Raw genomic sequence first — 27570 nt, forward strand, 5'->3', positions numbered from 1 at the left:
GGATGGGCAGCCCTCCTCACGAGGCGCATGGTCCCTAAGGTGAGAACTGGCCTCTCTGCATCTCTTTGAGAGCAGATGAAGCAATGTCAGAGCGCTGCTAGTGTGTCCCTGCTTTCCTAGCCTTTCTATGATCATTAAGAAAGCTTTTGGGAAGCTAGAAGCCAGGCCCAGCCCAAGGCCAGGACAGTAACTAGTTAGCCACAAGCTGCAATTTATGCCCCAAACCCAAGTAGGACACAGTCCAGGCAAGACCAAGAGACCCCCCACTCCCAATCACCTTGGTGGTCGGCCACTTCAACACCAACAGCACAAACCCCTGTCCCCTCCTGGCAGCCTCCTTCCTCCCCATCAGCTACAGACGTCGATGTGATTTCACAGAACTCCATGCAAGCAAACATCTTGAATCTAAATGAAACTCTAGACCAGATATTTTCAACACTTAGAACAGTTTAGGAGTTTGAGCAACTTATTGCAAAGTTAGGCTGACAGTTTTTGAATATATTTTCCACCTTTTATTTCCATCTGTACCATCCATTTTAAAAGATGACAGAAAAGATTCCCACTAATTCAAACTGGACTGTTATTCAAGCTTTATGAAAATGATGAGTGAAAAAGTCAAAGCATTTCAGCCACCCCTTGACGGCAGCAGTGTGACACATCTGCCCTGAGTCGCAGAAGCTTCCAGCGACTTCTGGAAGGGAAGAGTGTCAGGAACACACCTGGCACTTGATTCAGCACACTGCGGCTGCCAGTGGTGTCCTGGGGCTGGACCAGGTTTTCATTTAATACACATCTACGAAGGAATGCATGGCACAGGGAGGGTGGTTATTTGGGCCATTAAGAGACTATGCACCTTTAGAAATAGTCTTCTGGGACCCATGTATACCCAAAACCCCCCACAAATCCAGAGAACATAGATCTCAATCTCTGATAAGTATCTCAGCCAGCAGTGAGTTTAATGTGATAGCACAGCATCCGAAAATGCTAATGAAAAATTAGTTGCTTTTGGTTAGCATTTAAAACCTTCCCATTTAATAAAAGATTTTATTTTCATAAAGAATTTTGAACATCTATAAATTCTCAACTTCAACCTTGAATTTCAAGTGCACATTTTACTAAACTAAGAGCATAGAAGATGGACTTTCAAGTCTGCCATGATTTGGTATGGCTACTATAGTCAATGCCTCATCTTTAGTCTCCCAAAGCGCTTGGAATGGCTGAAGATTTAAAATTCAGGGATGGGCCAGTGAGGCTGAAGCAGGAAGGCAGAGCTGCATCATGGGAGGCAGGAAGAGGTCAGCAATGAGCTCAGAAGAGCAGGACAGCCAGGCAAAATGAAGAGCAGATGAATCTGGATGCTTCCCATCCCCACCAGCAATTCCTGGAGACCTTCCCCAGGGGCCACCCTATTCCCCAGAAGGAATGTCCTTCCCATTTCTGGGTAAAAAGCCAAGCAGGGAAGACCGTGTTAGGGCTGCAGCCTCTGAAGGCAGCCAGGAAGAAGATCAAGCCAGAGGCAGCATCTTTCCTGAGGTCAGTGTTAGGGACCAGCACCCCACCCACCTCTGCCCCAGCCCCCTCTGCCCTCACAGCAGCCCCAGATCTCTACTCATCCCTCCTGCACCCAAGTAGGAAGCACCCGTGCAGCAAAATCAGATCAAAAGAAGGAAAAAAAGAAGACCTGCATTCGACTTTTCATGATAGAATTTATAAGCAGAAACTCAGTACTTATTTCTGCTCATTATTGTTTTTCTTTGTTGCTGACTTTATATTTTCTACATAAGATAAGTACTCTGCAATAATAATTTCTTCATCTTCCAGTGTTGAGTCAAGATAATCTTCTTCATGTTCTGGAATATCTTCCAGTATTTCATTGACAGCTTCGGTTTCCATATCTTCATCTGTTGAGGCACTAGAGGTACCTACAACGGAGGAACGTGGTTATAGCGGAGGTGGGGAGACGGAACGGACCCACATGAACATCCACAAGGCCCTCCCTGGCCACACAGCCTAAGCACAGAGCAGCGCTGCGTCCAGAAGGGCACACCTGCCCTGGCCCACTCCCACCTTGGTACTCAGAGGCCTCAGACCTACCTGCGGAGTCGGAAGGGGACGTGGATGGCGTTGATGAAGAGTCTTCCACCAAGAGCTGCAGGTCAGGAGGAAGAGTTCCTCCGTTGTGGGCGAGGGTCTGAGCTGCCAGCTGCACGTTTCCCCTGAACACTCTCAAGGCAGCATCAGCCACCACAGCGTCGAAGCCCATGTACACCAGCTAGGGGAGAGCACGGGGAAGTGGTGGCTACCCACAGGCCTCGGCGACACAGAGCTGACCCATGCCCAGCACTCCCGTCCGCCCCCTGCCCTGGCAGGGACAGCCTCACAGGGAATATGTGTCCAAGGCCCCTGGTGTGCACACAGCACCAAGCCTTGTGTCACACTGCTCTTTAGCACCAGCGGGTACATGGGGCCACCCAGAAAGGATTGAGGAAGACTGAGCCAAATGTTCCAACCCCCAGGCCTCTCAGAATGGCAACAAGCTTGTGGGCCCACAGGGACGTGCTACAACGGTCACTAGGACCTGTAGGAAATCAGTCACAAGGCCCTCAGTGTGCTAACGGGGGAGGGAAATGTGGACAGAGTCGCCACGGTGATGTCCTTATGGGTCACAGGCAGAGACGTGCTTGAAAGCAGAGGTAGCTGATGTGGAAAGTTCTCTATGCATACAAGAGAGAAAAAGTCTAAAGAACCTCCAGTTGCCTTCCAATTTCCAACTCTGGAAGGAAATACCTCCTGCTTCACTTCTACCCACCACAACTGCTGCATGCTCGGCTGGCCTCCTAGGGTGGGCCCGAGTCCTGCCTAGAGCCCTGTCCTGCCCACCTCATCACATTAGCACACCCCGTGCAAGGCCATGGGGGCGAGGGGCGCAAATCCATTCTTACTTACTTGGTCAATGTTTTCCTGGGAAGGACTTTCTTGCTGGTTGTTCGTTTCAGGATCTGAATCATTTAACCACCACATCTGAGGATTGCTGAGAAGAATCTGGAAACACAGGAATACCCTTTACTCAGCACTCACACCTGTGCATTTAGATGAAGCACCCCCTCGCTGCAAGGCACACTGGTCACGGGACACCCGACTAACAGTGTAGGATGCTGTGGGGGGGCCGGGCAAAGGGTGTGAAGGAAGCAGGGGAAAGGGACCATCCCCCCAGCCCAGGTATGGCTGGGGATGCTGGTGTTTAGACAGCTTCCTACCAAAGGTACCATGGGACTTGAGGTCTGGAGGAGCAAGATTAGCCACACAAAAGATCCCCTGGGGGTGGGGAGTGGGGCCTTAGCGGTTTAGCACCACCTTCAGCCCAGGGCGTGATTCTGGAGACACAGGATCATGTCCTGTATTGGGCTCCCTGCATGCAGCCTGCTTCTCCCTCTGCCTGTGTCTCTCCACGCTCTCTCTCTCTGTCTCTCATGAATAAATAAATTAAATCTTTAAAAAAAAAAGAAAAAAAAAAAAGATCCCTGGGAAGTGGAAGGTACCAGAGCTCAGCCTCTGGGGCCACAGGTCAGGCAGGGCCATAAGCACATAGGCTTCTTGGAGGTGCAGGGCGGCCCCGGGGTCATTTCTCTTTGGAGTGTCATGGGCTACATTTCAATTTAAAATGTCAAGGAGAGGACAGAGTTCTTTTGACCCTTGATTTCCATATCACACAATACTTACTCTTAACCTTTAAAAACCCTTTTGAGGAGTGTCCCTTAATTACTTCCATACTGGTGGCACATCTCACTTGCTACTTGTGTAGTTAAATCTCCTGGGGGTGGGGGGAATCCCTGGGTGGCACAGCGGTGTGGCGCCTGCCTTTGACCCAGGGTGCCATCCTGGAGACCTGGGTCGAGTCCAGGATCGAGTCCCACATCGGGCTCCCGGAGCATGGAGCCTGCTTCTCCCTCTGCCTGCGTCTCTGCCTCTCTCTCTCTCTCTCTCTCTCTCTCTCTCTATCATAAATAAATAATTAATTTAAAAAATTAAAAAAAAAAATCTCCTGGGGGGGGCCATCGGTCCTTCCATGTATTTAGAATGTCCTGCCTTTATATTTTTCCAACATAAGTCAAACTAGATACTCAAGTTCATTTATAAATGTATACACACACGCACACATACATTTACTCATGGAAACTTCTGAGGAATGGACAGGAGGTCTTGAGAATTAAACAGCAAAGGCAGGGAATGCTCCTAGCTGCCTGCAGGGCCCAGTGTGAACTCCTCAGCAGGGCAAGTGAGGGGACACCTGCCCACCTGGCCCGCAGCTCCCTCTCCCTTGGGCTTCCACTCTCATGTGGGTCCTGTGCCTGCCCAAAGAGGCACCCCCCTCTACCTGGCCAGCCTGTGTGACCCTCCACAACTCAGCGGAACCCCTGCTCCCCGCATGCTGTGCTCCCACACAGTGGCCTTCCCTCCACTGTGTTCTGTCTCCCCAACACTCTGTGGGCTCCCTGAGGCCAACGTGTACTGACTGAATCAATAAAACAATATTAAAAATTTTTTTTTTAGCTAAAAGAAAACTATCCTAAGGCTTTAGTAACTCTTTTCTTCCTCCACATCTCTGCTAAACTCCTGGTGTTGCCATTAGAAACCTTCCACAAAGCTCTGCCCTGTGGGCTCTGCTATTGGGACCGAGAACGAGAGAACTGACCTTTGGATCCAAACCAGGACTGGGAGAAGGCCCTGGCAGGGGGACCCCACGCACCACGGAAGGACATGGAGGGGAGCCCATGACCCACAAGCAGGGGCGCTCAGGGTGGGCTGCAGGGGAGGCGCTACCTTCAGGGCTTCGTCCAGGTTCCCACTGGCCTGATGCAGGGCCTGCTTGGCTGCATGAGTAGAGTAGCCCATTCCTTTCAAGGAGTTTATGTTCTCCAGCCGGCGTCTTTTCTTCTCTTTTTCCTCTTTCCTTATTTGGGCCAATTCCTTTAGGAAAACAGTAAAGTCAGAGTTGGGGATTGAGGTTCTGCAGGAAACCTTCTCAATCTATGCTCTGTAGGATTCCTGGGGTTGCCACGCAGAGTGGAAAACAAGGGGGATGAACCTCTCAGCATGTCCCACATCTACAGCACGAGGGCTGCAGGCTAGCGCAGAGGGCACGAAGAGGGCATGGCACTGCTCCGGGGGGCGGGGGGGGGGGCGGGCAGTGAGAGCTGGAGAGCTCTGTCTGGGGCAGAGGAGAGTGCCTCAGTTACCACCTGCCCAGTCCCAGGGAGCTCATTGCTGCTCAGGCTGAGACATGGATGGCTCCTCTTCCAGGAAGGGGGTAGAGGAGCTTTATCCATGGCTGGGGGGTGGGAAGGGGGGCTTTCTGGCTTTTCTGGTTAAGTCCTGGGATCTTGTTAAAATGTGGAGTCTGAATGGGGGGTGGGGGCAGTGTGCCGGATGATACCAAAGATGCAGATGTATCCACCCCACTCCAGGTGCTCCTAGGGCCTATCAACCCATTTAAAACCTCCAGAACACTCAATGCCAGGAGATAAAGGCCATCTAATCCCATGACTCTTGACTCTGAGTCTCAGAAGTGCCTTCTGTTGCTGCCAAAGCCTGAGAAGGGCTACAAAAAGTTCTAGCCTCTTCTCTCCCATCTCAGCCCCAATCAGGAGAGTTCAGAATTTGTTTTGGAAACAAATGTCATTCTAGGGGCACCTGGGTGGCTCAGTTAAGTGTCCAGCTCTTGATTTCGGCTCAGGTCATGATCTCAGGGTGGGGATATGGACGGAGCCCATGTTGGGCTCTGCCCTCAGTGGGGAGCCTGCTTCTCTCCCTCTGCCCCTCCCCTTGCACTCTCTAAAATAAAAAAAAAAAAAAAAAAACTACAGATTCTGCTGACCAAAAAAACAAAACTAAAACAACTTGAAAACCACTAATTTAATCCAACCTCATAATTTTGCCAATGAGAAGACAGAAAAACTCTAAAGAAAGTTAAGTGGCCTGCTGGTTAAGGTCACGGCTGACTGCAGAGCTGGGCTGAGGGCTTTTGCACAATTCTGGAGATGGTGAGCCCTCGGCCAACACCAGGAAAACAGTGAAGAGAACGGCTTTTTCTTCTTCGTCTATCCCTCCTCCGTGGCTCAGCCCAAGCAACAAGTGCCACCCATCTTGCACACAGGAGGGACAGAGCCTCATCTCTTGGGAAGAAAGGAGTCATCACAGTGCTGCCAAGAATTCCCACAGAGCCCGCAGGACTACAGACCAGTGACTGGCCAAAACATACCCAGGGACGAAGGCATCCTTTGACTCTAATTTCCTGTTTCAAACTGGACAACCTACTGATGAGCAGCCTGCCCCTGCTGATGGGGACGTGGCAGGGCCACTCCCTTCACCCCAACACCCACGTCCTCCTGCTGATGCCTCTGACCTCCACCCAGGCAGCAGGCTTGGCCATCTAGAGCCTCAGAGCCCCACTGGCCAGGTGCCAGTGCCTCCTCTGGCACCCAGGGTCCCAACACCCGTCCTCCATGTCCCCATGCTGCCCTGTCCCCCCTGCTCCTCAACCACATGGGCCAGCGAAGGGATTCTGTAGCACCGGCGTTTTGACCTGTATTCTCACCTCCCTGCTGCATCAGCTGCCCCTACCTGCCCCACCCCCTGCCTCCAATTTTAGCTCTTCCATTTATATTCCAAGACACCTGCACAACATTCAAACACAGACAAGGGTGCTGCCGGCCAGCAGATGCAGGATCCGGCTTCATCTCACCCCGATCTGCCAGGAGGTCAGATCCTTAAAGTGCGGCTCCTTCAAGTACAAGGGTCTAGTTCGCCTTCCTGTTAATCATGTGGACACACAGGAGAAAAGTAGTTTTCCTGATGTTTCCCTTTACACTAGAAACTGGAACAATAAAACGGACGGGGCAGAGGCTGGGGGTACCGCACTGAGCCGTGTGGTGGAGGCAGTAGTCAGGCCGCTGGGAGGGTGGAGCGGGGGAGGCTCGGGTGCTGGGGGTGCCGGGGTGAACGGGCTGTAGGACGGGGCTGGTGAGCTTGTCATGGGGAAGCAGGCTGGTAGGCTTCCGGCTGCTCCTGCCTCACGGGAAACTAGCCTCTGCTGAGAGCCACACTGTACAACAACACTTCTAGGAATCTGTGCCCCCTCGGCTGGCGGAGATGGAGATGGAAACGCCCACACCAAAAGCCTTGGGGGCTGCGAGGGCAGCAGAACTTGGTAGCCATGCCAGGCCGCCCTTTTGTCCACCCTCCTGGAGCTGCAGAGTGGACCCTGGGGAAGGGCTGTGGAGGGTTCTAGGGTCTTCTGTAACCCTCACCCTCGCCAGTGAGCAGCGCAGTGCTGCTCTGAGGTCTCTGATTGGCAGCCCCGGCCTCCGGCGCGACAGGAAGACCCAGGTGACAACAGCCAACAGAGACAGAAGCCAGGTTCTCCACCTCAGGGTGACCCCACTGAACCAACTAACCAGAGACTTGTCCTGCTTCGGGGTGCTTCACAGCGAAGCAGGTCCATAACTACCTCCCCAGTATTTAAGCCAAAGCAGCCTGGACCCACACCCACTGGGTGAAGAGTGAACAGCACCCACCACCCACATACGCTGCTGTTTTGTCCTTCGTTTTCTCCAAGGGCTGTGATTCAACTTTTTTTTTTTTTTTTTTTTTGTGATTCAACTCTTAACACACACACACACACACACAAGGGATGGGACTCCACTGTTCTTTAAGAACATTTATTTTTACTACTTATAAAAACTCACGAGAACACTATTCTCAGGTAGGACATGGAGAGTGCGTGAGAAACCTGGTCTTCGTTCAGGTTTTACCACTGATCTGACCCACAACCCATTCATAAAACTGGGAATTATCTGCCCCAGTGGCCCTAACAGTGGCCCATGGGAAAACAAAGCCCCTTTTAAAATGCTTTCCAGAAATCTACCACGGTTAAAAAACAGAGAGAGGAGACATGCACAGACAGGCTACTTGGATAATGGACTTCGGAGCTACTGCCACCACAGCAGGAAATAAAACTAAGGCAACTGCACTACCTGAAATTAATGCAATTAAAATAGGCAAGTTTCTCCTGTTTCTTCCCAGTCTGAAGCATAAAGAGCTTCTTGTGATTATAACTACTATGGAACAATCGTTTGCTTTTCTTTCATACCCAGGAGCTATAGCATTTTGGAAATAGGCTTACTATTGCCTCAAGTTTCACACCTATGCAAAGGCCGAGACCCAGTGTCACCGAGACCAAGTTAAGGTACCTCTCTGCGGTTGGTAATGTGGGCAGCCGCGTGGTCCACGTTCCCGTCACATGCCCTCAGGCCAAGCCGGGCCTCCTGGGCAGTAAATCCCAACTGCAACAAATTGTGAACTTTTGACGGATCAATGTAGAGCTCTTTAAAGAGTTGACGTGCCTACAGACAAGAAAGTTTTCAATTAGCAATAATCGCTCCTCGGATAAACCTCATTGGCTACGATACTGCCACTGCGCAAAGCTTGCCTACAGACAAGAAAAAGATACAAGAGTCATGCATGTAATCTTCGCAACATTAAAACTTAACACAAAGCTAAGGCCTGAAAAAAGGAAGCTTGTACCCAGTGTGAATTAGGGTGTGTCAGATTTTAGATAAAAACTCTCAACCCTGCTTATTATCAACCAGCTTGAACAGAATAGACATGTGATGTATCATACTGAACAGAAGGAAACAGGCCGAGTATTATGGGCAGGGCTGGTATCCGCTATCTCCTCCGTTTCTGTCACCAAATACCCTGAATTTGAGCTGTGCACATGGCATTTCTCACCCTCTCCTGCAACCAGGTGTAGCTAGGTGGTTAAGTCCAGGCCAGTGGCCTGTAGTAGGAGTGACAGCCCCAACTTCTGGTCCTTCCAGAGGCAGCCCTGGACTCTCTCTCACACACACACACACACTCTCTCTCTCTCTCTCTCTCACACACACACACACACACAAGCACTCCCTCCCTCCCTCCTTCCCTCCCTCCCTCCATCTCTCTCTCCCTCTCTCCCCCTCTGCTGGCTGGAAGAGGACTGACAGGAGCCACCATGGCTGCCACACAGAGGCTGGCCAAGCTGCTCCACTGACCCGCCTGCTCATCTCCATGCTGCTAGATGAGACATGGAGACTACAGCCAATTAAAGTCACTGTCTTTCTGAGGTTTCCTTATCACAGCAGCTCACATGCACCCTAGCAAATACGAGTACGGCTATGGCCTGTGTGACGCAGAGGGCACAGAGGACAGAGGCAAGTTCCTCACCACACTACTGAGTTTATGAAATACTTGACATCTTGGGATGAAAAAAAAAGTAGGTGAAAATACTCCCTGGAGTATTCATTTTCTTACCTTGTTGAGATACTCACGAGCCTCTTCACCATTTCCACTGTGATAGTTTCGGATACCTTGAAGCAAGTAAAGTCTTAAAAACAATACCTTCTCTTTCCCACAGTTCCCCTAAAGTTATTGGGGGAAAAAAGTATAAAATTATTTCTAATTTCAGATCTAGAATATTCACACTTATAATTCCCTTCATCTCTACAGGGGCAAAACAGTGTGACTAAAATGTTTCTATCTTTAGTTATTGCTGAGGGCAAAAGTAAAGATCTCAGAGGACAATGACACCTTATGTCCCACAAGGAAGAATTGGTCAGAACACCTGTGTCCAGACACCCAAGACTGTAGTTCTTCTGGTCAGTAAGGAAGTACACAAAAACCCAAACCAGGGATATTTTATACTCCCCTGAAATTTCCAAGCAGAATTCTGATGACTTGTGGAAATCACCTTACAAAAATCGTTATTCAAATCACAGCTCTTGAGCTGTGACTCACTCGTGTCAACTGTTACCATTCAAAATGTCTATTTTTTCTGCATTCAAATCTTCCATGAGACGCTACTGAACACGGTCACCAGCTCTCTTGGTCGAGGTGATCATCGACGGGGTTCTAGGACTGGAAGACTGTCCCTCCAGCTAAACACTGCACAGGCCAAAGTAATAGCCCAACTTGTAACACATTTCAAATTCCCATTAAAGGAGAGCTTCAAAAGAACCCTGTGGATACTACTGCCAAATCACCTTTTGGCAGCAGTCTAAATTTTGTAGCAGGAATAAACTCAGATCATAGAAATGGGCTCAATAATACATAAAACAAATTACAGTAACATACTTTTATGTTGACCAGCCTCTGGTGGTTTTCTCCGTAGCAATTTTTAAAGCATTTCTGAGCCAAGTTTAATTTTTTTTCTGCATCATCAAGGCATTCCAGTTGTTCCAAGCAGAAGTAACACCACACTATATCCAGCTGGAGCACTGCATAGTTATCTACTGTATCCAGCAGTTCCCTGCAACACTCACTAGGGGAGCGGAAGGAAATGACATCACAGAAAAGTCACATTAAAAACCTTTTTGTGAATTACTGGAAGTCTTTTCCAGGTTCTGCTATATTTCCAAAGACTGGCTGCTATACAGCACAGACCCCAGTGCTTACAAAGGGAGCTATATTTATAATCTGAATCCTCCTGACGGGGAAAAAAGCAGTTAGGGCTCACCACGAAGTGTGATACAACCACCACCCCACTGCCCCAGGCATAAACACACACATACCCTTGCTACCTGGGAAAGAGGTTCAGCAAGAAGTGGAAATTGAGGTCACGGTGTCAGAACCCTTCAGCAAACATGAGGAGACCGTGGTTTAAAGCAAAGGTTTCCAACGCTGACTGCAAACCTGAGGATTTTTTTCTTTTGTTTCTTACTGATGCTGAAGCTCCATCTACATCAAATCCTAACAGAAATCTCTGGAAGTAGGCCTTGGAGGTTGTATATCAAAAATCTCCCTGGGTGAGTCTAATGTACAGCCAAAGTTGTGAATAATGCTTTAAAGAGCCCCCCCACCTCCAAAAAAAATCACTACTTAACTATGAATGCCTCAACTGATGAAAACAAGGCATTCATGTCCAATCACAGTCAAGCTGGGAGGAAAAACAATCCAGAAAATGCCAGGCTTGAAATGCTTAGCTGATCTGGGGTCTCAGGTGCAGGCGAAATGCTACTCTGTAGCTGTACTCAGGTCCAGAGAAGAGGGAAATGTTGATAAAGATGGACATTGAGCTTATTTATTCTGATTTTAAAATGTGACTTTTAGAAATTCATAACATACATCTAGACCTCATGTCTGAACTTTCTTGTCACCAAAATGGGAAACCTCTGGAAGAAACTTGAAAGGTCTCGCCTGTTTGTTTTCGTGGGTATTCTATTAAAAATAAGACTGCTCTTGTATAAAACTGCAAAATCTACATGCCCTCAAGCTTCCCACCTTGCCTATCAATATCTGCTTTGAAGAAACAGAAAAACCAAAGGAATGAGATGGTGTCCTTTATAGTGTGATGTGGGAGCCTCCTGAGCGGAGCGTCAGCGCTCTGGGGTCTGCACAAGATGGTATACTGGGTGCAAGAGAAATCTGCTGGAGCAGCTTCCTACAGTTATCTGTTCTACTTTTCACCCACGGTTTCTACTCTTCATGAAAGTTCTGTGAGGTACACCCTGTACTTCATACACATGCACACACACACAGGCCCCTGCCTGAACTGCCTGCTCGGCCTGAGAACGTGCCTTTGAGGGAAGAGGAAAACCTCTGTGGGCTGTGCTCTGATCTTTCATTCGAGGTGACCCTACATTCTAGATTTCTGTTTCTGTGACAGATGATGATCCTGCCGTTCGTAAGAAAATGGGACATTTTGTCCCAGTTTTCACTGCCTTACATGGGTGTAGGCTCATTGTTGTTTAATGAGAAGCAAGAGCAAGGACAGAAAACACCTCATTTCAGATAAAAATAAAATCATGTGTGCAAGTTCGTTCCAGAAGGGAGTACTGTAAAACATAAAAACAACCCCAGGTCTCAGACTAACAAAGTACAGGTGATTCTTTTAGTTTCAGAAATAATACTTGCTATTCATTTAGAGGCCTATAAAAGATACCACAAAATCGACAATTACAGTTAATGATCCTGCAACTATTAAGGCCCGTATTTGAACCTGATCATGTCACTCAGAAAGAAAACTTTTAAGACCTTGTATAAAATTGTATCTTATATTTTTATTAATACTGCTTTGGCTTATGGTTCTAGTAGCTTTCATACTCAATGGTGAGTTTTCAGGTTAAAAACATGAATTATAATAAATGAGCAATGTTTATTTAAACAAAGCCTACTGAACCTACCTTTAGAAAAATTCAGTCCCACTTGGGCTAAAAACAGTTATTTAACAGAAATTTATTCTCTTTGCCTTATGAGTTTTAATTTTTTATTAAAATAAAGATGTCAATTCCAAAAGGTAAGCTAAGCTTACATACATATCCCCAATTTTTTTTTCCCCCAGAAAGGTCGACTAAGAAGTCTTTTCAATCACTGGCTTGAAGGAACCAGATTATAGTGGCCTCACTGTGGTGTTTTTCTTACTTCTTATACTTGAGACTCATTACAGTTATCTGGGGGTTTATAGTTTTCAAGAAACTGCGAAAAATTTTGGCCATTACTTCTTAAGATTCTTTTGTGGGGGGTGGGGGGCTGGCTGCCTCCTTTTGCAGGGACTACAATTATTGATGTATCAGGTCATCTGAAACTGCTTTACAACTAAATTGTGGGTATTGTGTCCAATTTTTAAAAAATTTTCAGTCTTTTCAAAGGATTCCTGTTGGATCATTTCTATTGCCCCATCTTCACATCTTTCCTTCTGTGGTATCCAATCTGCACTGTATCCCACCCCATGCTCTTCACCTCAGACACTGTATTTTTCATCTCTGCAATTCCAGTGTGGCTCTCTGGTGGATGTTCCATGTCTATTTAACATGCTCTATCCTTCCTCTACCTTCCCGAATATATGGAATGTGGCTACAGTAACTGTTTCAATGTCCTAGCCAATGAATTCTATCTTCTATGTCACTTCTGAGTCTGTTTCCATTGACTATTCTCTTTATTACAGCTGTAATTCCCTGCCTCTTTGCACAACTGTCCGTTTTTAATTGATGACTGGATATTTCTGTATCTCTATAAATATTACTGAGCTTTGTCTGAGATGCAGTTATTTGAAAACAGTATGATCCTTTTAAGGCTTGCTTTGAAGCTTTGCTAGGTGGGACCACAGCAGCCCTTGGAAGTGAGTTTGCCCTACTGCTGAGGCAACACCCTTCTGAATTCTGTGATGTCTCATAGTTTCCCACTGTGGCTGGTGAGAGCACAAATTATTCTTGGCCTTCTGAACTCTGAAGATTGTTCTCTGCTCCTTTGGGCGGGCAGGGGTGGGGGTGGGGGTGGGGGTTCCCTTGCCCTGGGTGGTTTCCTAATAGGCACGTGCTGATCATTACTCAAGGGAATACTCCAAGGACACCTTTTGAAGCTTTGTGACACATTCCTGCAGGCAGCTCTCTCCTCTCACACTTTGGCCTCCCTGGATTCCTAGCTCCATTTCTTCAACTCCAGGGAGACCAGGAGGCTCCACCTGGGTTTCTCGTCCCTGCGCTGCAGCCTACAGACTCTCTAGGTAGTGAGCTGAAAGGATTACAGGGCTCCCCCAGATTGTTTCCCTACCAAAAACTGCAGTTTTCATACACTCTGCCCAAATTTCCAGTTGCTTCAGGTAATAGGGGACATCCAGTCCTTGTTACTCCATCTTGGCTGGAAGCAGAAATCCCACTGTGAGTTTTAAGCAGGGAAAGAAACTACTCTGGATCATACTGTCTACCATACCCCAAGATGTATCACAGAAAGTTCTGATGGAACTTCCAGCCTACCTGGAGGTAGGAAGGGGACAGAACAACTGAAGTGTCTTCCACCCACATCCCTGACCTGCACTAGAGTTGATCTCCTTTACTAAGAGGAAGCACTTACACTAAAACTATGCTGATAAGTCAGCCTGAATAAAGAGAGCTTCAGGAAAAAAAAATTCTCTACTGAGGCACTGACAATGATCATTAGGTTATTATGTCTACTACGTACTGTGAACTGAAGATAGTTATTTTTATTCGGGGGTTCCTGGAGACCTGAAAATTATTTCAAGGATTTGTCTGGGATAAAAAGATTGAGAAAGGTTCATAGGGACAAATTAAAATCAACTATGTCTTGGTGACTGCTGAGGCTGGATTAGAAACACAGGAATTCACTGTACTAACCTTTACTTTTATACATATTTGAAATTTTCTGTAATAAAAAATTACAAGCACCTATGGAAGGAAATGAACAATGTATCTGAGTCTGAAGGACCTAAACTGCAGCCAGCACCAGGAACAGCCAAGGAGAAAGAAAGGAGCACAGAAGCTGAGACAAAGTAGCAGAGTTAGAAAACCTGAAAGGCACTGGGTCTTTGTTCTAGTTATTTTCAGATCTGCTCCGTCCTCCCAAATATTTAAGAAATAAATCCCCCTTTTTGCTTAAGTTAGTTTAAATCTAGATTTTTCTCACTTAAAACTCAAGGGTGCCTGCTGCTAATATGGCTGGCAAACCATAAACATTTGTATTTATCCTTGTGAAGTGTGCAGTATATCCTGGGAATTCGTCAAAATGAAAAAGAAAACCCTAAAGTTGTTAACTTTGGACCATTTTTAGATATTAAGTCTATTTTTCAAATGTTTCTCTGCCAGGATTAGTTTCCCATCAAGAGGAATCAGGAGCCTTTGGGAAGCCACCAATGCCTGATCGGGGGCAGAAAACATCAGGATGAGTCTGGAACACCTCTGGATACTAGAGACCTCCAGGATCAGGTTGAAAGGATGCAGGACAGGACCCACTTATTGGCCAAAGATGATCAATTTAAGCACTGAGGTTTGAAACACATTTAAGGTGTTAAAATCCATGAGTTCATATTGATACTTAAAAACAAAACAAAACAAGAAGGAAGAAGAAAGAAAACCTCACTGGTGATATCCTTTTTGGAAAATTCTAGGGAAGTACTTCCTTTATTCTGAAAACAAGAAAATAGGAAAGAACCAAGCATTTTATTCTTTCTGTACAAACTGTACCTCACCATAACCAAATAACTGACGAAGAATAATATTCCTTTTCACAAGAATCCCAGCAATAAACGCAGAAGGAATAATAAGGTATCACTATTTAGCAGTCCCTAAGGAAACAATGGATTTGGGGAATGATCATCAACAACCACACCAAAAAAGGGGGAAAAGCTGCCAGGGACTGCACAATGGATGGTGCAGGCTGACAACACATCACAGGAAACAGACATAGCTCCTACATGAGGGTGACAAAAATAAAATAAGTGCATATGTTTATAAAATTCTTTACAGGGAAGAGACATTAGAAATCTGAAGGAATGAAATAATTTACAAACTGGTCTACACTGTAACTATTCTTTTCACATTAACCACTGTCTTGGGTGAAAACCTGAAGTCTGAAGTATCTAGGGCAGAGATAGTGCTGTGTGTCATCTGGGCTAATTTCCTTAAAACTGGTAACACCAAGTACAAAAGTGCCTACCAGAAATATTTGTCAGCATCCAACAGACATGGCAAGGCTATTCCATATTCTTTTCTTTTCAGGAAAGCTCTGCCTTTCTCATGATATCCCATAGCTAACATAAGGGCCTAGAAAAAATACAGATTTAAAAAAACATCACTTTAAACTATAATAAACAAATTATATTAAAATATATTTAAATCTAAAGAAAACATGGGCAGCCCCGGTGGCCCAGTGGTTTAGCGCCACCTTCAGCCCAGGGCATGATCCTGGAGACCTGGGATGGAGTCCCAGGTCGGGCTCCCTGCATGGAGCCTGCTTCTCCCTCTGCCTGTGTTCTGTGTTTCTGCCTCTCTCTGTGTCTCTCATGAATAAATAAATAAAATCTTAAAAAAAAAAAAAATCTAAAGAAATCAAATAAAATGAAAAAAAAAAACAAGATCACAACTAAATATAAAAACTAAAATTAAGAGAAATACAATCAAAGCTTCATTTCATTTTAATGATGAAATCAAGCACTCAGTGTAATGTGGCCGATAGGGTCATAACCAGCATGTGTCCATTTGTTTCCATCAGTTTATTTTAGTATCTGCTGATTTAGCTCTATTACTAGTATTCAGTAAGACTGAACAAATAAAAAGTAGCCAGTAATGCCTGTTATCCTTTTGATAAAAAGCATTCATGGGCACCTGGGTGGCTCAATCGGTTATTCGTCTGACTCTTGGTTTCAGCCCAGGTCATGATCTCAGGATGGTGAGATCAAGTCCCACAGCCAGCTCCATGCTGGAGCCTGCTTGGAATTCTCTCTCTCTGACCCTTGTGTTCATGCTTTCTCTGTCTTTCCTAAAAAAAAAAAAAATTATTTTACTTTCTAGCCTTTTTTTTTTTTTTTTTTTAAGATTTTATTTGACAGAGAGAGCAAAAGCAGAGGGAGTGGCAGAGGGAGAGGGAGAAGCAGGCTCCCCACTGAGCAGGGAGCCCAATGTTGGGCTCGATCCCGGGACCCTGGATCATAACATGAGCTGAAGGCGGACACTTAACTGGGCCACCCAAGCGCCCTTCACTTTCTAGTTTAAATCAAGTTTTTTTCTGAAGTATTTGCCAACTCCAGTATTCCTAAAACAATTTTTAAAAGGTAATCCATAGGCGCCTGGCTGGCTCAGTCACTAGAGAATACTATTATTTTTTTCTTTTTTTCTTTTTTAAGATTTTATTTATTTATGCATGAGAGACACAGGCAGAGGGAGAAGCAGGCTCCCTACAAGAAGCCCAATGTGGGACTCGATTCCAGGACTCTGGGATCACGCCCTGAGCCAAAGGCAGACGGTCAACCACTGAACCACCCAGGTGTCCCGAGAATGCTACTCTTCGTCTCAAGGCTGTGAGTTCAAGCCCCATTTTGGGCACAAAGCTTACTTTAAAAAAAAAAAAAAAGTCCAAAAATTTAAGTTCATTAATATTTAGATTTGAGGTTTTTTTTTAGATTTGAGTTTTTATATAATTCAGTTTGTAGGTTTTCTAGAACAATCTGTATATCATTTTTTTCAAAGATTTTAAAAAAGTAACCTCAACACCCAACATGGGGCTCAAACTTACAACCCTGAGATCAAGAGTTGCATGCTCCACCGGCTGAGCGAGCCGGGTGGCCCTAGCTACCATCATTTAACATAAGAGAGCTGTGGGCAAATGATTACTAACATTAGTAATCAAGCATCAATCCACTGAGAGCTACCAAGTTTTCTTATAAAAATTCAACTTTAATCCCTCATTTTAAATAAGTGATATAGTAAAGCCTACTCAACCTTGTCCTTTAAAGACAGAAAAATTAAAGCTGACCTGACCCACAGTCATCACAGCTCTTATTATTAGAAGCTACTGGACTCTAGGTCAGACACTCATCTCAGGGTCCCAGCTATAGAATCCTGCTGTAAAGACCTCCTGGAGTGTGTTCAAAGATCACACCACCTCTCTCTCTGTGTCTATCATAGATAAATAAATAAATTTAAAAAAAAATCACACCACCTCCTGCCTATTCCAAATGAGCAAACAGGGAAATGGGAAGGCAGGGAGTGATGGAAAGAAGCACCTGTCGGGCTTTTCTCAAAATACATGCCCCCTCTCCTCTCCTCTCCAGCTCCCTAGTCTGATCCAGCCCTTAAGAGGACATGGCCATCTGGTAAAACAAAAACAAAAACAAAAACAAAAACGACCCCCACCAAAACCACCACTACCACAAAGAGACACTTAAGTGAAAGGCAGCACATGGCCATCAGGCCATCAAGCCATTTTGTTCTACTGCACTGAAAATCACAGGGTGAGTCTGCTGTACGCAGGTGCTCCTCGCATGCTTACATCCTCTGTTTATAAGCTCTAATGGAAAACTGTTTCTAATCCTTTCTAACCGTCCAGGAAAACCACTGAAAACCACTTCTGTTCTGACAGCAAATCAAAGCACAAGCCATATGTTCCTCTAGTACGTACTTTTCTTTCCGAAGGAGGAATTCTGATAGATCTGCCCGTCTGGTTAGCTATGTCTAAATACGGTGTGGTTTCTGGATCCACCACCATCTCAGCTGCAACAGAACCAAAAGGAACTCCATGAATTCAACACTAAAAGGCAGTAATGGGACATCAGGAACATCAGCCGGTGGGGAGGAAAGTCCATGAGAACTGTGCCTCCTGTGCCCCAACCTCCGCCCCAGGTGCTGTGCCACCACCTTTAAACCCGAGGGAAACAGCCCAGAGCTCCGTGTACCTCTCTCCGCCAGTATCTCCAGGCCTCTCTTGGTCCTCTGAATTCTTCTCTCTTTTAGTTCAGCTTCATTTTGCTCTTCTTCTTCAACCTGGAAGTTTTTCCTCACATCCTCTTCAGATTGTTTTAGTTCGAGCACCATAGCTTTGACATTGTGTGTTACTCCTTGTTCTTCAAGGGTTTTCCCTGTAAAAATCAAAAATCCTTGCCACAAAGAGAGCCATTAAATGAACCGGATCACAGTCATTCTCTCTGTTAAATGGAACTCCTACACCTGCGTTAGTACTCATGAGCCCCCTGGCCACATACTTGGTAAGAACACACTGACATCTGGCTGTGTGATTCTGTTACTGTTAAGCAGGGGGTAAAATCAGCCAGTGGGAGCACCTGGGTGGCTTACTTGGTGAAGTGTCTGCCTTTGGCTCAGGCCATGATCTCAGGGACCTGGGATAGAGCCCTGCGTTGGGGTCACTGCTCGGTAGGGAGTCTGCTTTTCCCTCTGCCCCTACCCCTGACTGTACTCTGTTCCCCTGCTTGTATTCCCTCATGCCTTCTCACTCTCAAATAAATAAAATATGGGGATCCCTGGGTGGCTCAGCGGTTTAGCGCCTGCCTTTGGCCCGGGGCGTGATCCTGGAGTCCCGAGATTGAGTCCCACATCAGGCTCCTGGCATGGAGCCTGCTTCTCCCTCCTCCTGTGTCTCTGCCTCTCAATAAATAAATAAATAATAAATAAACAAACAAATAAATAAATAAATAATCTTTTAAAAATCTAATATCACCCAGTGAATTTTCCTACCCTCTCACTGGAGAAATAATAAACCCAGTTCATAGCAACAGATGAGAAGCCACAGTGCAGCGGGGCATAACACAGCGGGGCAGTTAAAAGCAAAACTCTTGGGTTCTATCCCTTTTCAACTCTGTGGCCCTGAGTAAAGTGCTTACCTCCTAGGACCCAGTTTCCTTACACATAAAATGTTAATAAAAATAGTGTCAGGAAAAAAAAAAAATAGTGTCAGGGCAGCCCGGGTAGCTCAGCGGTTTAGTGCCACCTTCAGCCCAGGGTGTGATCCTGGAGACCCGGAATCAGAGTTCCCACGTCAGGCTCCCTGCATGGAGCCTGCCACTCCCTCTGCCTGTGTCTCTGCCTCTCTCTCTCTCATGAATAAATAAATAAAACATTTTTTTTAAAAGCGTCAGATATCAATGAAACAGAATGAAAGCATATTAACAAACTCAAAAGCTAGTTCTATGAAAAATAATCAAATACATAAACCTAACAAAAATTAAGTTAAAGGAACAAACAGCCACCAAGATGCAGAATAGACACAGATACATATAAATTTTTTTTAAATAATGAAATTTTATGAACTATATATATAAATTTGAATGCTTTTCTGGAAAACTCCATTAGATTTTTTTTTTTTAGAAACCTGACATTCTAACATTTATGTAGAAAATTAAAGATACACCAATAGCCAAGTCACACTGATAAAGAAGAGCCAAAAAAGGGACTCATCTTACTAGATTTTAAAACTACAACAAACCACAGTAAAAAAAAAAAAAAAAAAACTCTAGGGACACCTGGGTAGCTTAGTGGTTGAGCATCTGCCTTTGGCTCACATCATGATCCTGTGGTCCTGGGATTGAGTCCCGTATTGGATTTCCCTGCTTCTCCTTCTGCCTATGTCTCTGCCTCTCGGTTTCTCATGAATAAATAAAATATTTAACATACAGCATGGTGACTAGAGTTAATTACTGTATCATATATTTCAATGTTGCTAAGAGTGTAGATCTTAAGAGTTCTCATCACAAGAATAAATTTTAACTATGTGAGTTGACATTATTGTGCTCATTCCACAACATACACAAACACTGAATCATTATCTTGTACACCTGAAACTATATAATGTTATACGTCCATTATATCCCAATAGAAAAACTCTCTATGGTTCCGATGCAGGAATCAACCAACTGGTAAATGGAAAGAATGGGAAGTGCAGAAACAGAGCTCTAATAATGGGAGCACCAAGTATCAGTGTGGAAAGGGCAGGTTTAGTGGGGGATATTAGAAGAACAAAGCTGGATCCTTAGCCTTTAAATATATAAAGGGGGACTCTGGAAAGATTATAGAGCTCATGCAGATGAGGCTAATACAAGAAGCTGTAGAAGCCTATCTGTGTGGCCCTGGGCTTGGGGAAAGAACTTATTAAAATACAAATGATAAGGTGGAAATAAATAGATCTGATAACAACAAAATCCAGGATTTCTGCCGTGAAGAATAGCACAAACAACTGTCACAGAGAGAGAGGACAGTGAAAAGCTATCTATGACATGTGAAACAGACGATGGGAAATGGCTCATGGAGAAGGCAGGATAGGGCCGTGTGCAGGCTGCGTTCCACCAAGCTAGGCTGTGAACCTCTCTAAGCCCTAAGAACCTACTGGAAACCAATCACAGTGACTGCCTGAGCTGCTATGACAGCTAAACGGTCTCCCGAATCTGTTCATGCATCCTTCAAGTCCGTTCTCCTACTGCACCCAAAGGGATCTTTAAAACCCAAATATATCATGTCATCCCCCAGCACCCATGGCTTCCAGCTTCTCTAAGGAGAAACACTAATATGGTATGAGTTCACAGAGCCCAGCAGCACTACTGACATTGTGGGCCAAGTGAGTCTTTGTCCTGGGGCTGTTCTGTGCCTGTGTGATGTTCAGCAGCATCCCTGGTCTTGACTAAGTGACAGGATCACAAGCCTCCATCCCCACCCACAACCAAGTCATGACAACCAAAAATGTCTCCAGACATTGCCAAATGTCCCCTGCGTGGCAAAATTGTCCCTGGTTAAGAATCACTACAATAACCTTTTCACTGTGGCCTCTGCCTGGCCCTCCAGCCTTAAAACGCACTAGCCTCCCCTCACTTTCTACACTTGGCCATACTGGACCTTTTCAATTGCTCAAATTCACATCAGGGGCTCCAATATGAGTCTCTCTCAATTGGAATATGATCCACTGCCCTCACTCAGCTTTAGCGCTTCTGCCTTGGGGAGAACGTACAGGAACCCCCACTTCACTCTGAGCACACCTACACTTCCATTCTGTAACATTTCCTCAGACCTGTAAGGAGTGTCTTTTCTTCCCATAGCACAGAACACACAGTAAATACTGATTAGAAGAGTTTTCTGTTTTAGGTTTTTATTTTAATAAATTCTACAATAATCTGTTTTAGATTATCCATGCAGTAAAGCCCCTAGAAATTTGTGATTAGAAAAACAGAAAAAAGATGCAGAGTCATTCCATTAACTCGATATTAAATCTGCACTTCGGTATGACATACCTAGTTGAAGTTGTTTCTTGTTTATGACAATTTTGATATAATTTTCTTGAAATCCAAAGGTTTCAGCTATTCTGTAAAATAAACCAGTATAGGCTGCAGGTGATCAATTTGTTATTATCAAGTGGAGTTTAATCATGACAATTATTTTATACATTTCACTGAGAAATGCCCAGTACTTTGATTTACTATCTCACAAATATCACTTCCTGATAAAGCCAGCTTACTTAGATGGTTATTTGAAACTGTATAAGAGACAATGTCCTTTTTAAAACTATCTGCTTTACTATTTGTTTCCTCATAAAGTGGGGACCACTCATGGGGAATATCTTCTGAAGAGGAGGGCCCTCGATGCATGTCAGGAGAAAATCCATTCTCTATACCTTCTGCGGTCTCCTTGGAGGAGCCCATAATAGAGGGTTGTTCCAAACAATCTTCTCCTCATGTGTGTTGAATGAATGATGCTTCCTGAATCCATCCCTAACAGCCCTGATGTAGACCAAAGAAAATGAAAAAAATCAGCTTCAGAAATAAGGACTGGCTAGCCCTGGAGGGACTCAAAACACTTACCATTTAAAAATATAAAAGCAAATGACATAACCAACCAGGTCTCAAAAGCTAGAATGTCACTAGTATGTGACAGGTATTTTTCCTTTTTACAGATGGGCCAACAGCCTGAAATTGGCTAAAACACTTTGTTGAATGTCATAGCAACTTATTAATGCACTAAGAAATAAAATTCAAAGCCGATGATCTGGTGAATATCAGCCTATTTATATGATTCACTCATTGATTTGAACATGTTATCAAGTACCCGTTAGGTGTTAGGCACAGAGCTCCCACTGATCTCAAGTTCTACCAGGAAATGAAGCAAGAGGTGCCAGTCCTGAGTTCTTGCTCTGCCCTTAACAGCCAGTGTGAGCCTGACCATACTGTGCAGCCTCAAAGCCTCAATTCTCCCCTCTTACAGGACTGTCACAAAGGATCATATGAGCCAATGCAGGAGGGCTGAGAGCATCTGAGGCATGGTGCAGACAGATACTTACTTCGACCTCAGTTCTCTGCCAGTGATGTGCAATCGGGTCTCCAACAGGTTTTTCCTATCCTGTTGAAAAAAAAGGCAAATAAGAGAAACTATGGATGGAACTAGAGACCATTATGCTAAGCGAAATAAGTCATCAGAGAAAGACAAATACCATATCATCTGATTCATATGTGGAAATTAATAAACAAAACAGATGAACATAGGGGAAGGGAGGGAAAAATAAAATAAGGTAGAAACAGAGAGGGAGACAAACCACAAGAGACTCTTAACCATAGGAAACAAACAGGGTTGCTGGAGAGGATGTGGGGTAGGGGGGCGGATGGGGTAATGGGTGACAAGCATGAAGGAGGGCACGTAATGGGATGAGCATGGGTGTTACATGCAACTGATGAGTCACTAAATTCTACCCCTGAAACTACTAAAACACTATATGCAAACTAAACTGAATATAAATAAAAAATTTAAAAAATATATACTTCAGTGTGACACTTTTTGGTGCTACTGTCTATCAAATCAGGAAGGTTGAGACCAATGTCAAGGACTAAAATGATGCATGCCTGGCAGAAACGCAACTGAACATAATGTGACATGTGCTGACCCTGTGACCTAGAAGCCTCAAGGGAGTGGAAGTGTGCACCACAGGCAGGGCTTCAGCGTCTGGTGGGAGGTAGGATGTTCAGAGGGGTTTGTGATGCGTCTTTGTTCAAGGGAACTGGCCTCTATGGCACAAGGACCCAGCCCACCCAGCACTACAGTCAACCCCAGGGAACACGACATTTTCCCTTTCACTGTGCCTACTGAGCAGGGAGTGGCAGGACATGATCTGGGCACCTCTTCATTCTCTACTGGCTGAGCTTATGAGGAAAAACTGTAATCACTAGGGAAGCCCATGAGACCATGCAAATCTGCGCAGATTCATACTTGCCAATCAGCTTTCTGAGTGGTGGTCTGGTTTCCCAGGTGCTGGATACTAACAAAGAGGAGGCCTGTATGGGTATACTGCCCTTTGAATTCAAGAATGGGCATCCTGAGATAAACATATATATATATATAATTTTCTTTTTCTCATAAAGCTCTTTTTCCTACAAATTTTTTAAAGCTTTAATGAGATAAAATTTACATTTCCTAAAGCTCATCGGTTTAAAGTCAGTAGTTTCCAGTACACTTACATAGTCATACAACTATTACCATGATCAAACTTCAGAACATTTTCATCATCTCCTTCAAAAAACACTGTATTTTGCACCCCCATTCTCTGCCTGTATCCTCCAGACCCCAGGCAATCACTAATCTAGTCCCTGTCTCTATGGATTTACTCATTCTAGATATTTCATATAAAAGGAATTATACAATATGTGGCCTTTATGTCTGGCTTCTTCTTCTTCTTCTTCTTCTTTTTTTTTTTTTTAAGATTTTATTTATTCATGAGAGACACAGAGTCAGAGACATAGGCAGAGGGAGAAGTAGGCTCCTGTAGGGAGCCCAATGTGGAACTTGATCCCCAGACTGGGATCATAACCTGAGCTGAAGGTAGATGCTCAACCACAGAGCCACCCAGGCGTCCCTGTGTCTGCCTTCTTTCATAATGTTTCTGAGGTTCAGCCATGTTGAAGATGTGTCAGCACTTCATTCCCCTTCATGGCTAAATAATATTCCACTACATGGCTCTCTTACACTCCTATATCTGTTCACCCACTGATGGACAAATATTTGGGCTGTTTCCACCTTTGGGCTAGACAGACAGAGCTCTTTTGTGAGCAGAGCTGCTATAAACATTCACATGCAAGTTTCTGCACAGACACAGTTTTCATGTGTCTTGGAGTAAGCTGCTGGGTTCTGTGGTAGCTCTGACACACATATATAGTTTCATGTCTTCTGAAAACAATTAACACTGAGCAGTCCTCAGAGGCCAGCAACTTTTGAGTATCCTGCCCCGGTACCACTTCTGGACTTGAACTATGCTGAGGATGTGGCTCTGACATGAGGTGGTGCCACTTGAGCACCGAGCTGATGGTCCTCTAGCCTCCACCAGCACAGAGAAAAGGGAAACGTCTTTACTGATGTGTCCTACTGCATGCAGTTTGGGAAAACCTGAAGTACTCCTTTAATTCTCCATTAGTTCTAAATGCTCAAACTCTAGAAAAAGTAAGCATGTGATGCATGGCTTTGTGATGTCTGGGAGGCCTAGGAGGGACAACCCTACCTTGTAAATGTTCCAGTTTAAGAATCCATAAAATTAACTTTGAAGTTGATAAATGCTCAGCACATGAAGTAACTTAAAAGAAGTTTAACTTTGGATTGCAGCTTAAAAAAAATTGTAACTTATCACTAAGTTAACAAAGCATCGCTACATGTACTTGTTTGGGAAAATTACTCACTTTTCTTAGCCGTGGAGGTAAAAATACCTCAATTGTAGCAATTCCTGTTGTTTTATAATTTTCATTTCCTGTGCCACGTTTGATTGCTTTGCAACGTATTTCTTCTATTATCTTTTCTACTTCATTTTCACAACATTCTAGCCTGTCAGAGTACTTCTTAGCAAGGTCCTGTGAAGCAAAATCAGAGAAGAGATCAATGTGGTACAAACTCAGAAAAAACGGGGGCACAGCACAGACCAGCGCATCAAGGACTCTAAGGCAAAAAACTGCTGAGTGGTGGTCAGCCTATCAGAGGGAAATCCAGATAGGCTTGGCATCTTGAGAGATACAGAGGCTAGAAAGGATCCAGGGAAAAATAAAAACAAATAAGAGGTAGGAGAACAGACCCAATAGAAGAAGTGAAAGTAACTGAGATTATTGTAGGGGTAAAAGAAAGGATGGCCATGACTTATGTCCTGTAATACATTACACATTTCTAAATAATTTAACAGAAAATTCTGAATCATTGGGACTGGTTGTAAAATAATTTGCTAGAATGACTCAGCAGAATTCAAAAGAATACTATACTTACAATCGCAGTTTGTTATGAAGGATACAAATGAATATATAGGTGAAGAGGTACAGAGGTGGACTCTGGAAGGGCCCTGAGTGCAGGAGCTTCTATCCCTGAGGAGTAGGGGTTATGCCACCCTCTCAGCACACGGGTATATTTGCCAATCTGGAAGCTCCTGGAAACCCATCATTTAAGGGCTTTTATGGGAGTTCCATTATTGTAGGCATGATGGATTACATCATTGGCCTCTGGTGATTAACTCAATCTCTATCCCTCTCCCTTCCCTGAGGTTGGAAAGTGTGCTGAAAATCTAATCTTTTTTTTTTTTTTTTTTAAGATTCTATTTATTTGAGAGAGAGAGAGAGAGAATGCAAGCATGAGCTGGGGGAGGGGCAGAGGGAGAAGCAGACTCCATTGAACAGAGAGCTCCATCTGGGGCTTGATCTTGGACCCTGAGATCATGACCTGAGCCAAAGGCAGATGCTTAACTGACTGAGCCACCCAGGCACCCCAAAAGTCTAATCTTCTGATTGAAGTTTGATCTTTTTGGTCACCAGCCACAATCCTGAAGGTATTACCAAGAGTTGCCTCACTGGAACAAAAGATGCTCCTATTACCCTTACCACTGGGGATATCCCAAGGGTTTTAGGAGCTCTGTATCAGGCATCAAGGACAAAGACCAAATAGCTTTCCTATTATGCCATATCTAACTCCTGAGCCAAGGGATAATAACAAGCAAATTCAGAAAAAAGGTCACAAGATGGGTTGTAAAAACTAAAAAGTGAGGCCTATCAGGAATGGGGAAAGATAGGAAGAAAAACTCTTCCCTCCTAAGTGGACAATATGATGCCCCTGTGACATCCCGTAGTCCCTGAAAAATCTACATCAGTTATCTCAGGATATTTGTACTGAGCAAGCAGAGATTCCAACATCCAACATAAAATATTTCTGTCAAAAATGATCAATATTCTCCTGTTTGAGAAAGCAGGCAAACTTCAAGTTCTAGAAACCTCACGTAAAATAATGCCATTTCTGATGTTGCCATTAAAAATTGAGATGTAATTATCAGAAAAATGTATTCTGAACAAATGAACAGATAGCCACTGTATAAAAAAAAAAGCTGAGGGAAGGGAGCAATTGTTTTATAGCAAACCCTGTTAGCAAGGAAAACTGAGCAGCAACCCAGCTGCTCCCCATGAACACGTAATACACGCCCTAGTGGCATCAATACTGCCGCACCAGCAGGTCGAAATTAGTTCCAAATTACTAATTTTATCTAACACTGTGAGGGTATTAAAAATAGTATGTGCCCAGGAAATTAGAGAACATTCTCCTATGAATACAATCTTATTAAACAAAAATAAGCTTGTCAATTCCCAGTAAAAGGCGGGTACCTGCTTATCACTAATACTTTTGGTTTTGCAAACAGTTTACATGGTTAAACCTGGAAATTTCTGGGACTTCAGAATCTTATTTACCAAGGAGACTTATAACACTGCTATTTATTTATGTCTTAAAGGAAAATACCTTCAATGCCAAACCGACTTCTTTATTTTCATCTGTATATGGAGGTTTCCAAAGTTGAATTCTGTCTTCCCTTAAGAACTGGGTCAGTTTTGCTTGAAGATATTTCTTTTGCGCCATTCTTGAAAACAAAACAGTACATGAACAATATCCCACACTACATTTCAAGGCATTTCATAATTTACCAAACACGTTGATGTGTTCAATGTGGTAAGAAGAGCTCCCCTCCACTCCTTCCTCTCTTGTTTAAATTACTTTTAGATTAGTTTTTTTTTTTTTAAGATTTTATTTATTCATTCATGAAAGACACAGAAAGAGAGGCAGAGGGAGGAGAAGCAGGCTCCACGAAAGGAGCCCAATGCAGGATTCAATCCCTCGGAAATCTGGGATCACGCCCGAAGCCAAAGGCAAACCCTCAACTGCTGAGCCACCCAGGCATCCCTATATTAGGTTTTAACTAGCTATAAACTTCTCTAAAATATACATTGTCTATAGGTATGTTAAAAGATACTATATACAATTA

General features: G+C 44.4%; 1 protein-coding gene and 1 pseudogene across 1 annotated transcript; both read right to left on the reverse strand.

Annotated features, from left to right (window-relative positions):
* Positions 1 to 489: 489 nt before the first annotated feature.
* Positions 490 to 27168, reverse strand: NUB1 (negative regulator of ubiquitin like proteins 1). The gene is made up of 14 exons (XM_077849623.1): positions 27051 to 27168; positions 24971 to 25138; positions 22594 to 22652; positions 21551 to 21621; positions 18215 to 18397; positions 17941 to 18032; positions 15481 to 15587; positions 10168 to 10354; positions 9349 to 9456; positions 8250 to 8402; positions 4822 to 4968; positions 2947 to 3042; positions 2095 to 2272; positions 490 to 1922 (listed from the first exon to the last, which is right to left on the reverse strand). The coding sequence occupies exons 1-14, from the start codon at positions 27165 to 27167 to the stop codon at positions 1729 to 1731; spliced, it is 1860 nt and encodes a 619-aa protein (XP_077705749.1). The 5' UTR covers position 27168; the 3' UTR covers positions 490 to 1728.
* LOC144285151 (U4 spliceosomal RNA) lies at positions 8326 to 8485 on the reverse strand (annotated as a pseudogene).
* Positions 27169 to 27570: the final 402 nt, after the last annotated feature.

The sequence above is a fragment of the Canis aureus genome, chromosome 15 (assembly GCF_053574225.1).
Source record: "Canis aureus isolate CA01 chromosome 15, VMU_Caureus_v.1.0, whole genome shotgun sequence".
NCBI classification, from domain to species: Eukaryota; Metazoa; Chordata; class Mammalia; order Carnivora; family Canidae; genus Canis; species Canis aureus.

What these genes read in the sequence shown, in the direction of transcription:
- NUB1 (XM_077849623.1), bottom strand. Translation starts at nt 27,167, where the DNA reads ATGGCGCAAAAGAAATATCTTCAAGCAAAACTGACCCAGTTCTTAAGG. An exon ending in GGAGATACTGGCGGAGAGAG is followed by an intron (nt 18,033 to 18,214) that starts GTACACGGAGCT and finishes GTTCTGTTGCAG; the next exon opens with CTGAGATGGTGGTGGATCCA. An exon ending in ACATTACCAACCGCAGAGAG is followed by an intron (nt 4,969 to 8,249) that starts GTACCTTAACTT and finishes GTTTTCCTAAAG; the next exon opens with GAATTGGCCCAAATAAGGAA.